The sequence below is a fragment of the Cinclus cinclus genome, chromosome 3 (genome assembly GCF_963662255.1).
Source record: "Cinclus cinclus chromosome 3, bCinCin1.1, whole genome shotgun sequence".
NCBI classification, from domain to species: domain Eukaryota; kingdom Metazoa; phylum Chordata; class Aves; order Passeriformes; family Cinclidae; genus Cinclus; species Cinclus cinclus.
In genome coordinates this window covers 25,261,684-25,279,581 of record NC_085048.1, presented here as the reverse complement: position 1 = coordinate 25,279,581, position 17,898 = coordinate 25,261,684, and the positions used below count along the sequence as shown (strand labels likewise).

General features: G+C 36.1%; 1 protein-coding gene across 1 annotated transcript in view; it reads left to right on the top strand.

The window, feature by feature from the left end:
- Window positions 1-17,898, top strand: part of KHDRBS2 (KH RNA binding domain containing, signal transduction associated 2) — a 309,215-nt gene that overhangs the window by 271,849 nt on the left and 19,468 nt on the right. Inside the window, exons 7-8 of the mRNA XM_062488563.1 lie at window positions 8,153-8,196; window positions 9,923-10,005. Coding sequence (XP_062344547.1) covers window positions 8,153-8,196; window positions 9,923-10,005 — 127 coding nt within the window. The remainder of the gene's footprint in view (window positions 1-8,152; window positions 8,197-9,922; window positions 10,006-17,898) is intronic.

The following is a 17,898-nucleotide window of genomic DNA, read 5'->3' as shown; positions in this document are numbered from 1 at the left end:
CAGTATCAGGACAAGAGGAAATGGCCTCAAAGCTGTGTCAGGGGAGATTGAGGTTGGACATTAGGAAGAAATTATTTACTGAAAGGGAGTCAGGCATTGGAATGGACTGCCCAGGGGAGCAGTGGACTCACCATCTCAGGTGGTGTTGAAAGAATGACTGGACGTGCCATTTAGTGCTGGGATTTAATTGACATTGTGATGTTTAGTCAAAGTGTGAAGTCAGTGGCCTTGGAGGCCTTTTCCAACCTCAGTGATTCTATAAAGGTGAGAATAACCTTCTGCTGATTTTTTTAGTATTCAAGCAGAGTCTAAGAGTTAGCTGGCATCTTCTCTGAGCTGATAGTAAAAAAAAGTATCCATATGCTTCTCCTTTTCTACTACAACAAGCGCTGACATATCCTCTTTGTTATTTAGCTGTACTCTTTCTTTCAGTACTTCTAAAACTGACATAGTGGCCTTTTCAGCTTGCTAAGACTGGATATACAATTTCAAAGAATTCAATTTTTAAATTCCTGTTAATATTGTTGCTCTTTAAAAGGAAGAAGATCTGCAATATAACTAGATTTTTATGTTATCCAGGGCAAGGTATTATCAAAGCATGAACAAGATAAAGATGAATACGTAAAGTGCTGAAACAACATTTAAAAGGAAATAGAAACTAACAAAATCTTTTCATTCCACTTCCCTATTTTCTTTATGAAATGGAATTTATACATTACAACCTATATTTCATACAAAGTATGAAAAAGTATCCCCATAAAAAAATATAATGAAATAAAAAGAAAGCTGAAAATTCTAACAATAAAAATATACAATAAAATAAACCTATGTCAGTTAATAGTAAAAGACTAATTCAAATTGATTAGATATGCAGGCTTTAAAACTCAAATAGTCAAAAGAGCTAAAATCACACAAAATTATTTTCAATTCTGAATGTGGAGCTAAAAGGTTTCTGATCTTAGTGAGAAAATCTAAGGAATAATAGTAAAACATATTCATTCAAAAAAGCAGCAAAACCATAAGACTTTGGGTATATCAGTCAAATGTTCACTGCAGTTTATATTGTGCTTCCATATCTATGGCCAGAGAAAAATCTATTCAAAGACTTTTTTTTGTCTTTTAGCAGGTAGTCTGCCTGTCACTCTTTATCTAATGTAGCTGTTAAAACAGGAACCAGAAATTACGTTTTCAGTTTCGTTGTTGGACACCATGAGTAGACTGCCCAGCAACTGGAGCAGTCATGGCCCAGGATGATCTGTTTGCTTTGGGAATACAGCCCTAGGCATGCTTGAGAAGGTTGTTGAACTTTGCTTTTGGTGTCTCCATCACAGTGCTCAGAGCAGAAGAGGCATTGTTTAATGTGATCTTCTACTTGCATATGATAAATGAAAATTAGTACTGTTCTGATTCACAGTCCATCAATATTTTTAATAATTTTTTGTCCTTACTTTGTTGACAGCCTACACCAGAAAAGGTCAGAATCACTCTCCTGAGAAGAGTAGTCTTTGAATGAACAGAGCTGTTAGCCTTTTTTACCTTTTCTTTTTTCTTCTGACTTTTTATTCCATGGCAAGCACCAAAAGAATTAGCATAGAGTTACCATTGTGTTTTCAGTATGTCAGTTTTACTGTTTCTGTATCTTTAACCCACTTAACTCAGTTAATGGATCAAAGACCGTGTCAGTTTTCTGAGTCTTCAACCATGAATGATAGGCAGGTAAAGAAAGACTAAGCTAGACCAAAGCCATTATTAGTGCATAGTAGAAAGAGTGTACCATTTAATAGGGGAACTGTTACAATTCCTTTGTCTTTCTTCTTGCTGCAGTCTGAGATCACAACACATCCTTGTTTGCATGAGAGCTGGGCGGCACCAGGGCTTTGGAATATGCCATACACACTTCCAGGATTTTTATTCTCTATTTAATAGGGATTTTGTAACTGTGATCTATATCTGTATCACTTCCATTCCCTTAAAAAAATACATGCAAATTTGATGTGGTGCACAGGACAAAGGCTTGCAGAGTAAATTGTGTGAGTTGCTGTGGAAGTCATATTTTGAGATCTATACAGTCTTTCTTGGTGGATTTTAATGCAGTAAAATTCCAGCAGACTTTAAAGATTTAATTCAGGCAGCTCGTCTATCACCACTGATAGATACTTCCTTTAGAAGGCTTTCACTTTAGGGTACTAGTAGTAATATTTAACATTTTTGATGCACCACAGTCAAAGACAACCAGTTCAACAATTTCCTGGACCTCATTTGTGAAGCCAAGTATATGCATGAGATTTTTATGAAGATCTGGGGGTCCTCACTCGTTGCTGCACTGTCTGCTGATGAGTGTATCTCTGTCTGTGTCAGGGTTGCATTGACTTTGAATCTTTATATTTGAGTAATTTTTAAAAGAAAATGAAAGTATATAACACAGACATTGGAGAACACTGAGAATATGGAGCTGTGAGAATGCATCTCACAGGTACAGTGGGATATGTTTAGTCACATGGGATAAAGTTAGCAGAGGTGTCTGACACAAAGATCTATTAGGCTGTCAGATAGTCTCCCAAGGGAAACGGTGGATTCCCTACTCCTGGCAATATTTAGCATTTGATTAGAGAAAGCACTAAAAAATGTGCTGAAAGGAGCAATCACGTTTGACAAGGGTTTCTAATAGATTATGTGTTCTTTTCCATCCCCAGTTTCTCTTAATTGCATGCTCAAACTTGAGGGAATAACAATTTAAAGACTACCTTTAAGTATCTCAGTAAGTATTAGCTACTCTTTACTGTTTTGCTCATTATTATATTCACAAATGAGAAGTCCCATTACATTCTGCATATTTTCTTTTAATTATACCTGGCCTTTATGAATAATTCCTTATAAGATTGTGCTAATTGAGTTCGCTCTTCTTACATATTTTTAAATCCATGAATATAAGCCCGCAGTACCTTTAATCCTTACTCAGGTATATTTCCCAATTGAACAATATCTGTTAGAAAATTGAATATTGCTGTTAAGATGCTGTGAGTAGGTACTTTGGATTTTACTCCTTTACAGTACGCAGGATCAAGAAGAATTTTCAGAAACATTTTTGTTCAAATGTGATTAGCAGCAGTTCAAACATCGCTTCATTCAGTGCAAGTAACACTTAGATAATAAGCTTAATCATTGTCACAAGCAGAAAAAACAAAGGGTTCATCTCTTCTGCAGCTGATATCAACTTAACATTTAGTTTCTTTACTGACTGATTTTCATTTTGTTCATGGTAATTTTCATTGCATCAGCACTTAAAAACTGAGTACAAAGAAAATTTTAATAAATTCTAATGTGTGTGTATGTATATGTATGGAACACATTATTCAGGTTACAGCTTTAAAAATATAATCAAAGATCACCATGGTACTGGTGAAATAGTGTTTAGCTAGATGGCTTGAACCAATGCTAAACAAGAGATACGACTGTTATGTTTCTGAATAATCATGTATGGTCTTTCATAAGGCAAGAAAAACAAATAGAAGATTTAAAATGTTTACGTATGGACTCAAAAATAATGCAAAATGTGTAAATCACATACAAAAGACAATTTAAAATTCATTGTCCAAAATTATTTTTAGAAATACTTTTCTATAAATTAGATGCTAGAAAATGAGTGAGGAACTAAAATTTAGAATTTCATTAAGGAAGAAGTGTAATTTATGAAAAAGGCATGGGGTGTCTTCTAAATATTAAGATATAAAGATTCCAACATCAAGAATGCCTGAACACTCATCTTGACCAACTTTGGGATTAATAAATAAATAAATCTTTATTTGCCTTGGGTTTTGAGCACTTGAAGATTTGTTAACTGTTATGCATTACTAATTCATGGAATCCTTAATGGTTGAATATATTTAAATAAAGATTAAAAGTGGATCAAAAACAATAGAATTTCACAAAGAATTAATCCATGTATCTTCTTTTCTTTTCTAGACATAAATATATAAGGCTGTTTTGAGGAGCTTTCTATCTTCAATGCTGCAGGAAGATTCTATAGCTGTTAATCATGACTCCTACAAGTCTTTTCTTTAGGGAATACTGTAAATTCGGAGATATGGGCAACTTAAAAAATTTGAGGATGCATTTGCTATACACAGTATCTTGCATTTGGGCAAGTTGTTATTTAAATAGCCTACTTCCAGCATTAATAATATATCATAGTGAAATCTGATTTAAACACTGTTTATGGTCCTGCTAGGCACCTGTGAAAGCATTTCTGCTCCTTGCTAGTACAACATCATTTACTTGAGGTGTAAGCTCTGAGATGGACTATCCAGTTTTCAAGGGCTGGAAAACAAAAGGTAAAATTTCTTGGAATTCCCAGCCATTCACAGCCTGGAAATATAATTTCCTAGATTATTATAGAGTTTATGTAAAATATAAGACATTGTGTCTAGCAGGTCAAAGCACAGTGAGATGCTTTAAACCATCAATACATTTCTAAACTTGGGCAGAAGAGTTGTCACTTTTTAGCAGATACTTTTATATATTTCTGTATGTCTGATTCACTGAATCCTACTGCACCGTGGACAGAGCCAGCTCCATCTATTGCTCTTCCTCTACAGCTATGGGAGCATCAAAATGCATGAGATATTCACCATCTGCTTTGCTGGAAATTTTGTAAAGAGGAATATTAGATATGATAAAGATATTAAAACAAGAAGTGGGTGTATTGCAGCCCATCCTCCCTTGGCAGCTGGAGGCTGCTTTCTACTCTATTAATTTCAGTTCACAGGAAAAAGAAATCTTTCATTTAAATGACATTTTTGTCATAGAATGTTAGCAGTAGCAACTTGCTACTGTAATTTATTATCACTAAAGTACTATGTAAAGCACTACACGTCATCAGTAAAAATACCAATTAAAAAACTCTTTCTTCAGGAATCTCAGTCATAGACAAATGCCAAAATGCATCTTATTGCAGATACGCAAGGAATGTAACACTGGATTATTTTTAATCTATACTTGCTGCTTATTCCTAAAACAGGTCATTCTATTGACATTGGAAGAAAGATAATTCTGCAAGACATTACTGTGGAGTGGGAACTGAGTAGAGGATAGTCATACTGGTTAGGATGCCATTCCATTGGGAGAGGCAATATGAAAAGCATCACAAGTAAATGGGAGAGGAAAGAGTTTCAGAGTCAATGACAGCGAAGTAAGGGGAAAGTGCAAGAAGTTAAATGAATGTAAGCAGCAGCTGATAGTACAGAATGTCCTTCTTATCTTGGGAACTGGATGCAGTACTCCAGATAAGACCTTTCAAGGATGGAAGGATGGGACAGAATCCCCTCCGTTGCCTTACTAGCCACACTGCTTTTGATGCAGCCCGGGATGTGTGTGGCTTTCTGGCTCCAAGCACACATTGCCAGCTCATGTTGAGCTTCTCATCAACCAGCACCACCAATTTTTTTCCTTTAGGACTTCTCTCAATGTCAGCAATAAATTCCTTCAAATCGTGAGCTAGCTTGCTTACCTTCAGATCAGCTATCTAAATTTTACACATCCGTCCTGGGCTCCCTTTATAGTAATTGGAAAGAAAATTCTCATTTAAAGAGCAATTCAACTTGTTTCCAAATATGTGTCGATAGTATGAAGTATCCTCTAAAAATATTTTATCTCTACCCTGTGAGTCTTATGGGTATCTACTGCTAGCTTAGTGGTAGACAACTGGCTTTTAGCTTTCTATGCTAGGGTGATGTGGATGTGTGAGAAAGCATGAATGTGGCCCAGTCACAGCAGAAAAGAGAGTGAGACAGCAACATAGAAGCAAGGAAAAGAAAATGCTGAAAACTGTTTAAAGATCCCTTAACTGCTTTTATTTCAGTTACAACTAGAGGGGGTATTTATACCTTCACCTTCTCTGAGGTACAGGACTAAGTTTTGTGTACTGCTGGATGCAGCTAATGAGAAGGGCTATTCTGGTTCTCTGACTGCAGGTATTTTTCATGTTCACGTGTTTGCCAGCTAAAATACTGAGTTGCATGACTCACTGTATTCTTTCTGTTTGAGTTTTCTGTTTTTAAAGTTTAGCCATTTTGCAGTTTGCTACTTTAGAAAGAGTTGGGCCTTCTTCTGTAAAAAAAATCAGTTTCAACTCTCTTACAATGTATTTTATCATGTATTGCAAGGACATAAGTAAAATATTGTGAGTAGGGCAGTTTTCATTAAAAATATAAGATTTATTTTCCTTCTTGGTTTCACAGAGTTGAAACCTACCATTTTTCAGAGCATGCTGTGAAAATTCTATTTTCTAAGGCTATTCAGAGAAGAGGTGATTTAAACTTGGTGCATTTGAGTACAGGCTGTTATTGGTGAAACAGGGTCTTAACACTAAGGAGGAAATTCATGTTTAAAGAGATCAGATTGTGTTATATTATGATACTCTTGTAACTAATGATACTTAAAATTTTGTTTGTATTTCTAATATCTTTTTCAGCGTCTGAAAATAGAAGAGGATTTGAGTAAATCTAAATAAGTAAAATAAATTCTTCTCAATAGTCTCTTGAGTGTTGAATCAAATTGGTACTTAACTTTTACTTGGCTAGTAGAATAGAAGCCTATTTTCAATTATGTCCCTTTTTGTTTCTACACCCCTTTTTCCACTGATTATAATTTTCATTATCAAAAGTAGAGTAGGGATTATTTCCTCCTGAAGTGAGTCTTGCAAATACCAATTTCATATGCTTTTCTGAGATTCTCCTAAGAGTTTTTCCTGTCTTCCCTTTTGTGGGGAGAGACTGGTAAATACTTAAATAAGTTCATTTTCAAATCAGTCTTTTTTCTTTAATTGAGCTCTATTTAAAATTTTTACCTAAATTATCAGCTTTTTTGTTTATTTTTCAACTCTAAACAATACCAAAACTCCTTAAAATCATCCATAATTGTTAATAAACATTCTTAGTTCCACTGCAGCTTCAAATGTGTATTTTTGGTCTTTTATCTTGCATCCAAGCTGTATCATTGTAAGGCCAGAGCAAATCCTAGTCTTTGGAAGATTCACTGTCCTTTCCTTTGACACAAAGTAAAGAGGTTTTGTTGGGGTTTCTTTGATGTTTTGGAAAGCTGTTTTAGTAAGAAACACCTGAGATAAAGGTAGGCTTACATAAAAACCTAGCCTAGAAATGGCTGTCAGTTTGACTTTGAATATTTCAGTTCATTGTAGTAGGCTTTTCTTCTGAATGGTGGTGGCAGTTTCTATGGGACAAAAAAACTTCTACACAGGAAGATTGGTTGGTTGGTTGGTTGGTTGGTTGGTTGGATTGTTGGTTGGTTGGTTGGTTGGTTGGTTGGTTGGTTTTTGTAGAAGCACTAACAGACCTAGAAAGTGCTTGAAGTGCTAGTTGAGTGCTGAGTAAAAAATTACACTGCATTTGGGTAGAGCAACTTGGGTTCTGGTCTCTGTATTTATACAGAACTGCTTTTGGAGCACCATCCTCATCACACGCAGAGCAGAATAAGAGAATTTCGACACCTCAGACTCACAACTTCTGTTCTCAACAGAGTCTAGGTGGGAGCTAGATGCTTCATCTCTCAAAGTGCCTGTCCCAAGAAACATTGAAGTTGTAGGTTCTGGGGATCTGAATGTTAAAAAGGATAAAACTGCTCAGTGAGTTTAAGACACTTCAAGGATGTGAAATGAGCTATTTTGGGTCTCAGTTTTAGATACCTAAAGGTGTGGTGGGTGTTTGGGTACAATACATTGTATTAGACTTTCAATAAATGCTGGTATGTTACTTACACAAGGACTTCACCTGTAGGATTAGAAGATAATTTTCATACAGATTGGCACAAATAAAAGAACATTATCCAGAAAATACTTTTTCTTTATTAAAGGTACGTTGTGCTTTTTTACTTTGTTTTCCAACCATTCCACTTGAACTATTTGCACTGTGTTGACCTGCTCTGAGCCTTGAGGGAGGCTGTTGAAGTCTGTAACGTGAACGCACAGAGGTGTCAAATATTAACAAGTGTTCTCTGCCCTCCTGATGCTGAACGTTGATCCACCTCAGGCATCAAGAAACTGAGAGAGCTAGTTTGTAATTGTTGCCTTTCCTGTTCTTTCAAATGGTTGGGTAAGCAGGCTGAAATGTCTGTCCTCTGGCTATTTGACTTTATATAGGAACTCCCATCACCCTCATCTTCATAGTATCAGGATCCCACCCAGTAGCATACTAACCAATGTGACTAACATCTGTCTCCTGGAGTGCATTGTTTCTCTCATCCTGTCCCCAGAAGCAAGATTGTGTATTTAGCTATATAATGTTAAATATATCACTGTCATCTGCAGGAGTATGTTTTTAGCTGTGCTTTTTGCTGTGAGTTCATACTAATGCAGACAAGTCGAAACAGTGCATTACCCCCAAAATGGAAGATGATGGGATTTGTGTGGACTTCAGATTCTGGGAGAGGCCATTCCCAGTTCAGAAATAGAAATTCCTGTCTGCCCAGAAAGGCTTCACCTCACAACAGCTGACATAGTGAAGTCACCTGGCCTTCCTTCAGAACTTAGATCACTGGAGGGATGAAACCTCCCACTTGGAATCCACACTTACTAGCCCAGAGGCAAAATTTAATGTGTTTGACCTAAGAAAACATAACTAAATGTTTCCTCCATAGAATGTTTTCTTGAATTTAGGAATTCCAGTGAAGTCTTGTTCAATATTGCTGGGGAGTTAAATTAGCAGAAATAATGAAGTACCAAACTAACTGTATTTTGTGTGATTATGACAGTGTAGTAGAGTGAGTGTTTATTGTACTGCTGTCACTTTGGAGCTGCCTCATGCTGTCCCTTCTCCCCCAGCCTGACTAAATTTTGCACAGCTTAGGGGGGGGGAATTGCCTTTTGCTGTAATTAATATTGCGTCAAAGTTTTTTAAGTCCACTCTTTCCTTTAGAATTCTTCTTAACAGCAAAGGTTTCTTTTGACCACAAAATGTTTCATTGCAACTCAACTACAAATACTGGCTCCCAAAAATCAAAGAGATATTTATAACAAGAGTTTCCTACAGCATTTCTTACCTCCTCTGTTATCTTGTCATATGAAAAGAGCATATCAAAAGTCATCCCTTGGATTATATCTTTATTTATTTATTGTGTGGTTCCTGAGCATTCTTTGGTTCAGAGACAGCTACAATAGATCACAATTGCCTGTGATTCCCTCAGTGGAAAATTCAGGCATTAGATGAGCTGAACCACATTCTGAAATCACTTGTGTCTCTCTCTCAGGCAAGCTGAGCATCTGTCTGAGCTCTTCAGTTGAGAACCTTAGGTTAGATGGGAGGAACCTGTACTAAAGTGTTGGTTAATTTGTCACAGAAAAGCATGCCTTTAAAAAGAGTAGGATGATTAGTGAAAGTAAAGGGGCTTACTCTGCATTATTTATAAAAGTAATATGCCATTACTTGATAAATACTGTTTCTCATGTTTTGTTTTGTTGTTTTGCATTTTTTAATAGACTGAATATTAAGATTTTATCACAACACCATTTTAATAGTGTAGAGCAGTCAATATCTTTGACCTGCCAATTGTTCATTTCTCCTGTAGGTATTTATGGAACCATTTATGTGACAAACTGCTCGGAAATTGTTGGTTTTATTATCATTCATCAATATTCTACACAGATCCCACTGAAGCACTGTGGTTTGGACAATGCACCACAGTTTATCAGTGAATAATCTGAGTTCTTAAATGAGTGACTTAAAGTGATTTCTTTACTCTTGCAGTATACAAGTTGTTCTTCACAATTCACAGTTCTCTTCAGTTGGCTGCTTGTTTCACATTATCGTGGGCAAGCATGACATGCACATGTTGATGCAATTTATTTTTACAGCTTGATAATATGCTTTGATTTATCATTCTTCTAAGCTGTGGTGTTCTGTTTTCCCCTTAGGGATATGATGATGGATATGGGGGTGAATATGATGATCCAAGCTATGAGGCATATGATAACAGTTATGCCACCCAAACACAAAGGTAAGCATTTGTGCTTCTACATTATTTCTCCAAAGTACACTTTTTAATCTTAGTTTTTCATGTAAACTTCTTGGTTTATTTTCTACATTAAATTTTGCAAAATCTCAGAGTACTTTAGAAAGCTATCAAAAAGTAATAATGACAGTCAGAGTTTATAGACAGAGATTCATACGAAGAAAAAGTATAAGCAGCTATGCTTTTAAAATTGGTGCAAATTAAGTGTATTTTTTTAACAAGCAATTACATAATTTTCTTATGTTGTTCTGAACTTCTTGTGCCCTTTTTTATCCTTTACTGGTGATAAGTTGTGAAGGGTATCTCATACTTACGGCTTTTACAATGTTTTGGGAAAAAACAGAAGGAAATTTTAGTTATGATGGTAACCTGTTTCTGGTTGGCATCCATCATCAAGGTAAACTATAGAAGGGAATTACTTGCCAGAAGTAATGCTGAATCTCTTTTCAATCAGTTCCTTTCTAAGCAACTCTCAGAATTGATAAGTTTGGAGATTGTATTTTTGTCCTTGTGATGTGGAATAATAGGAAAAGGCTACATTCATATCTTATATTGATTTGTGTCCAAAAGATGAGGCAACAAAAATTATCCCTTTTTTATATACATACACCTCACACACTCATCCATTAATTTGACAGTCAGTGCATGTTTATTAAATATGGAAGGGCATCTTTTTCACATGTAAGCTAAAGGATAAAAGGGTCCTTCCGTCAGTTATTCAAAAAGTGCTCTTATGCATTGCTAAACATACTTGTAAGGCTGTGGAAATGCCAATTAAATTTTAACAAGAAAAGACACAGATTTTAACTAAGTTAGAGTAGTTCTCACTGAGCAAGAAAGTGATGTATACATACAGAGTTCTACACTCCTAAGGCTGGAGGACCTTAAACTTGCTTTTTTGTTCAGCCATCTTTTTCACTGAATGCTTTGCTGATGTGAATGTCTGTCAGAATTATGTTCAGTTCCAGAACTGCTGTAGTGAGTGATACTTCAATGGATAAAAGATACTTTATAAGTATTTTTATATCCAGTGAAGTATATTTAAAAGGATTTGTCACACCGAAATGTGAACCCCATCAAGTATACTTTAACACTTTCAAGTAATAATACATTATTAGCTGCACCTGTCATGTCATTGTGTAGGTAGGTATTCTTGTTGTCAAATGTACATCAACATTTTTTTTAAAAAATTTACCTCATCTTTTGCTACAAGAGTGAATTTTCACAGGAGATATTTCTTCTGATGTAAAAGCAATAATTAGTTAGAAATCCCCTGCTATGACATTGCTTTATATTATCTGAATTAACCTGTAATTTCTTTGCAAGCTGATGTCCCAGGCAGCTAAATGACAAATATATCCACTTTATGAGGAGTGTATTATAATGCAGCTAGAACTAGTAATGATAATTTGATACAAGAAAGAAAATTTATAGTCACATAATTTAGTCAATTAAACAGCTATTAAGTTTAGTCATCAGATACGTTTCCTACTAATTTGAGCTACCTCCAGGATACCTAAACTGTTTAGAATCTGCAACTAAAACATTTCCTTCTGAAATATATGACAGGGCATGTGGTCATACTTACCCATGTTGAGTGGCACTTAATGCCTCAAGTAGCCTATTGATTTCAAGGAGAGCACTTTCAGAGCTACATGGTTCTCATTTCAAAGATTTAAAGAACAAATGGATCTTTAAATACTCAATTTTATTTCTGCACCTTATTGGCCATTTGGCTTTATAGAAATTCCTGATAATTGAGCAAAAAATAAAAATAATAATTCAGTACAATGAAATAGTGTGCCCAAAATATTTGGTTAGATGTGTATTTCAACATTTTCTCAGGGTTTCAGATCTTGCTTAATAGTATACTTCAGTCTTATGAGACATATCATGTGCACACCTAGCAAAGAAGATAAGTAGTACTGCTCTAAAGTACTTACTCATCTCATCCAGTGTGTCATTTAAAGGAAAAAAAATAACAAAAACTTGCCAACAATGTCTGTGCTCAGCCAGAAAATTATCATTGTTTCCCTCTGCAGGGATTGACTGAGATTCTAAAGCATGAGAAGAAATTGTAGTTAGTGGCTTAACACAAAGTACCAAGATTTCTGTTCGTGTTAAGGGCAGAGTTTCCCTATGCTTTTATGGCTTATTAGGAAGTCAATGTGGAAATTCTTAAAGACAGTACATACTTCTGTCTGGCTGTTTGTCTTGTTCTTCATGTTGACCAAGCCTTATTCTTTTCATTGCTTCAAAAAGAAGAGCGTGTTGAGGTGGAGGGTCTGAGCTCAGGCTGACTTTGTTGTGCTTCAGAGCAGAGCTCATAGTAAGCCATGCCTTGTTCCCCAGCTCACCCCATGGACGGAATGAAGATAGAGTTTGGGCAGCCTGCCACCACCACCTCTGTTACCTCTGCCTTTGTCTTCCACACGCTGTATCTGCTTCCCATTTGCCAGAGTCTTTCTGCCTACATATACTTCGTTTAGTAGGCCTTAGTCTTTTGTTGTCCAAGAGATCTGATTTAGAATTTTGTAAACTAAGCTCTGCCAACAGCAGAGGAAACTAACACAGTATTGACATGCATGATGCTACAACATAGGATTAGGGTTTAGTAGAAGGAGCATCATAAATACCAATCCCCAAAACCATTCAGATGCTGTACTTCAGTGCACAATTATCTAAAAATTAGTACTAAAAGTCAGGGATGGTGTTTCAGGTCCAACAATACACTTGGCATAGGTTCTTCTCTAATGGACTTCTCTAATGAACTTCTCCAGACAGAAAGCTCTGCCTTCATGACAGCAGTCTGATTTTTAGGCTGAAACTAGGGGGATGGGGTCATCTGTGGAAGAGATCATTAGAGAGTCTCAGAATCAGGCTGGAATGAAACCCACAGTAAGTCTACGTGTCTGAACAAGCTAAGAGGAATCTCAAGCACACTTCGAAATGGAGCAAAGAAGCAACTTGAAGAAAGAGAAGCAGGACTCTTACTATGGTAAGTGCCACCTGTACCTTATTGAGTTGGGGAAGCTTATTTTAGAAATAAGAAAACTATGGGTTATGACAGTCTGTATTGCATGGAGGTATGTCTTGCTTTAAATAGCAGAAGATGTACTTGCAAAGCCACTTTTTTCCCTCCTTATGTTCCTGTCCCATAATGACAACCCAGAACACAAGATGGAACCTCAGGACAGATTTGAGTGAATTGTCTGTCCTTCCCAGCTGAGTCTATAAGCATTATTTCCAGGATTCTGTGAAAGACTACACATTTTCTGAGGACATTCAGAAACCCTATTCATTTTAGAATTTTTTTCATACAGATGTCAAAATACAGCTTTTAAGATAATTACAGAGAATGGTTTGTCCAATACCAAAAAGAACAAGGAAACAACCATATCAGTGGGCAGAAGACACCAAATCTGAAATACTTCCCATGGGCAATATTGCATTGTAATTTTAATTTGTCAATGAAACCTTGTTTTCCTCTCTCTTCCCCTCCCTTCCATATAATGTGAAGATGGATTTCATTGATAAGAATATCTGCCTGTCTAGACACACCAAGAGATATTCAGCAGCTGTTAAGTTCATACACTACTCTCTATGTACCTGAGAATAAGGAAGAGGATCCTCAAAACCTTTCTGCCAGCTAGATTTACCTCCCAAACCTCTACTCTGATAACTTTATTAAAAAATATAGACATAAGATACAAAATTGTAGAAGCGTTAATTTCCAGCTCAGCTGAAACACAGAAAATGTAGGAGAATCCTATTAACTTTCAAAATGTAATACGCTTTTTGGTTTTCTTACCAGGAACTTCTTAGTCTGTTGAACTATCACCAGTGTCCAGGATTCATGGGCTGAGATCACTAGATCACCAGAAGAAAATGAAGCAAAGTTTTGTGAGGAGGTGTAGAAGGTCAACCTCTTGGGTTACTCAGAGGTTGTGAGGGATCAGACTGTCCCACATGCAAAGGGTGGCCAGATTCCTCAGCCAAGGCCAACAGAATAATTTGGTGGAAACGGATCATTTGCTGATGAATCATGATGGCCAACAGAGTCATCTTCAGCTCTGCTACCACATCTGCAGTCATCTCCACTGGCCTTTGTGTTTCTGCCAGCACCAGCAGTTTCATTTCAAAGATACCAGGTCTCACAGCCAAAAGAGATACCAAGGAAACCTGGGGCCGACTGGCCTGCCACGGGATGAACCAGGAAGGGTATATTCTCTTTAATCCACTTGTGCCCAACTTAGCCACACGTGGTATAAACAGTGGTGCTTAACAGGGAGGAGCAAAGGAAGCCAATTATATCCTGATGAAGCTTAAAATTTGAGTTTGATGTTATTTCCCTGTTCCACAATGCCTGGCATGAACACTCATCTGTCGATCCATTCTGGTTTTTGTGAACAGGTAGATGGTATGTTAGCAGTGGCTTTCAAGTCTTGTTGCCTGGCTTTTTATTCTGACTTTTTTCTGTATGACTTTTGCTAAAAACATAGTTCAGCAGCAAAATGAGTTGCCAAGTGTGTGCTGCCTAAAGAAAGAAGAGCTTATGACTCCCACCTTAGGCTGTAAATAGACTTGTAAATATCAGGAAACCCATAAGTTACTGACAAGGATAATAAATAATTCAGTGATAAAAGACACATGAAAATAGTGCACAACATTGCTGTTACAGATTGCATTCCACAGCAATACAGGCCTCGTGATGGCATGGTGTCATCCTTGCTTGTGACTGCAAGATGACATAGGTAAAAAGCATTTCTCATGCCTGTCTGCACCCAGCCTCACTAATAATAATAATAGTAACCTAATTGTAGGACCTTGAAGCAATTCTTGGCAAAATATTTAGTGTTAATCTTGCAAAAATTTGTGTAATGCTTTAGGCAGCAGTTCTCTGGACAGACATTTCATACTGGTATGCCAATAATTTATGCCTAAGAACATTTTGTTCTGTCAAACTCACACTTCATACCGATCCTGCATCTGCTGAGCAAATAATCAAACTTATGTTTCTGATGCAGAATTGCATATTATAGGCCTTGGCATCTCCAAATCTCCCCCTAAGATGTTAATGATAGTACAATCTAAGCTTTAACACAAAGAAAGATGGCATTAATATAAATGGAATAAATTCTATGTTCTTGCAAGATTTGAAGACTGACAAAAACTGTGTTAGATAATTGCTAAAATGAAATTATCTTAAAGGACTGAAGAAAAAAAAAAAGGTGCACTTACAGAGAAATTCAAGTTGACTGGTATCTTTCTCCTGTCTGAATTGTGTTCAGCTCAAAAGGTACAATAATACCTAAAGCTGCACTGTTGTGTGCTAAATCCACTTGGACATCTGTTTCTCAATATTAGTAACAGAAGTAAAAGGCCAAAAATGCTGCTTTTGTCCACTATGCTGCTATGAAAAATAGATGCTGTGGCTATGTCAATGTGGTTTTATCCCAGTAACTGTTTGTAGCAATACCTATTCACTCAGCCTCCAATAGGTGCTACATTCTTCTAATTACTCATACCCACAGAAAATTTCAAGAGCATATTCAGCCACTGAAATTGAATATATGACAAGTTATTGACTTTGAAAAGAAACTGATTCCCCTGGTTATTGTTGCAAAGTTCGTGCTATCTACTCTAAAGCTTGTGTTTATAGCTTCTTTTTTTCTGCAGTGTGGGCTGCTAGTACAGGAGCTTTAGGGATCACTTACTTATTTTTGATCTGACAGACAGGAGTACAACATGGAGCACAGTTCAGTCCATGTCACTTATGTGGCTTACAGTACAATCACATCAGTGCAAAGCCATGCTGCAAAATTATTTAGGAAGAGTATTTTATCCAGTTGTATCTGCAAGAATTACTTGCATCAGCAGGATATATTTGCCTGAGCTCCAGTTCATCCTGGTTATTTTTGCTTGACCTCCAGATACCAAGGTACTGTATGTACATCTGTTTCCAAAGATGAGTTTCTCAAAGCAGTGGTGCAAGTAAAATAACAGATTTATACGCTTGTAAAGACAGCAGTATAAAGTTCAGCTGGATGTACATGTTCCATGGTGAACTCTATTCAGTAAAGTCCCACTCTTTTCAGTTACTTGCTTTATGAAAAGTTCCACCAGATTAGTTGTGAACTATGCATAGTTAAAAGAAAAAAAAATTGTCTTTAGTTTGATAACAATGGTTAGACAAGACTGCGAATAATCATTAATTGAATTAGTAGATTGTTACATAGTTTATTGTTTTGGTGATATAATCAGAGATTTGCACACTTGTCTCATTGTCAAAATATTACTATGTAGTAAAACACATGGACACATAAATATTGTCCAGCTTTAAATAGGTAGAATAGTTGCAATGATTTTTTGCAAACTTAGATATTCTTTATTATTTTCTCTACTACTCACTCTTTCACTTTTTAAGCACTGTGTATTGTATTTATATTTTGGCATATTTCATTTTGGCTGTGTGCTTATATCCACCTGTCCATAAATAAAGATTTCCCTGTATTTTATTTCCAATCTGTTGAAATCAATCAATGCAGGAAGCCTAGAATATGACATTTTATGTATCTTCACAGCAATCTACTTATGGCATTCATAATCAGAAACTGTTTCCAAATGCCACTTCTCATTTTTGTGATTTGATGAGCAAAGTAGAATCAAATTTCACTACTCTGAACTAGAGAAGTTTTTCCTCTAAAACTGTCTGGGATTCCTAAAATGCTGCATCATTCCCTTTGTAAACACTGTCTCTGCAGACATTTGGTGTTATATTCAGATATAATTAGTCATAATTCTGTATCTATAAGAAAATTACAGTGGAATATAGAATAGATAAATAGAAATTGCCATGTGAAATTAAATGGCAGATTGATTTCTATTTAATATTTTGCAAAAAGTTCAGAATCCAAAGTCATCTTGCAATTATGTTGGCTCTCCAATGAAATGCTTGCATAATTTTACTGCCTTCATTGTTTATAATAGTTTTAAATTCATATTTTCAGTAGCATAAAATCAAACATACAAAAATGATGGGGACAGTTGAATCTAATTTAACTTCAGGCATGTTGTAAGGTACTAAATAAATCCAGGAGTATGGTAATAGAGGTATTCTCATCTGTTGAAAATTGGATACAACCAGAATTGAGCTTTCAGAAAAAGGGAGACTTTATCCACTAAAATGTTCACCATATTATTCCATGATTTCTAAAGAAGTATTGAGTAAAGGACTATATTGGTGATTTAAGACTGAATCCTGTAAGTTCCTATATTCAAACGGTTTGTCATCTTCCCTGTAGATACAATGTTCTGTTAAGTTAAAATCTTCCAGTAAGTTTCAGATTCCTTGAAGGATTATTTATTTATTCACACATTTCCACAATGAGATATTATTTTGTAAAAGTTTCATATACTGTAATTCATGTGAATGCAGATCTTGCCCACCTCTCTTCCAGGCAGAAGTATACTGCTTTGTGCAAACAGCTTTTTCATGGCCAGCTGTGTGTTGAATCTTGCTGGCTCCCTCCCTCGTGTAGAAGGGAGAACCTTTACAAGCACAGTCTTACATAAAACAACTGCAGTAACATTAGACTGGATCCTGTTAGCACAGGAACTGTATATTTGATTGTACCAGTTAGTGATGTTGGAAGTTTGTAACGCCAAAGATTACTGAATAGAAATTACATCGGGAAAGAGGGTTATAATTTCATGTAGACCAAGAGTTCACAGGATCCATTTGAGGATGTGAAAAAGTGATTTGTCTAAAATATTAAATGCCACCTCTAAAATATTAAATCCCACTTCTAGGGGTCCTTGTGTGCTATCCTGGATATTAGCTTGACTCAAGAATCTTGTCTAAAGGTAACCCTGACT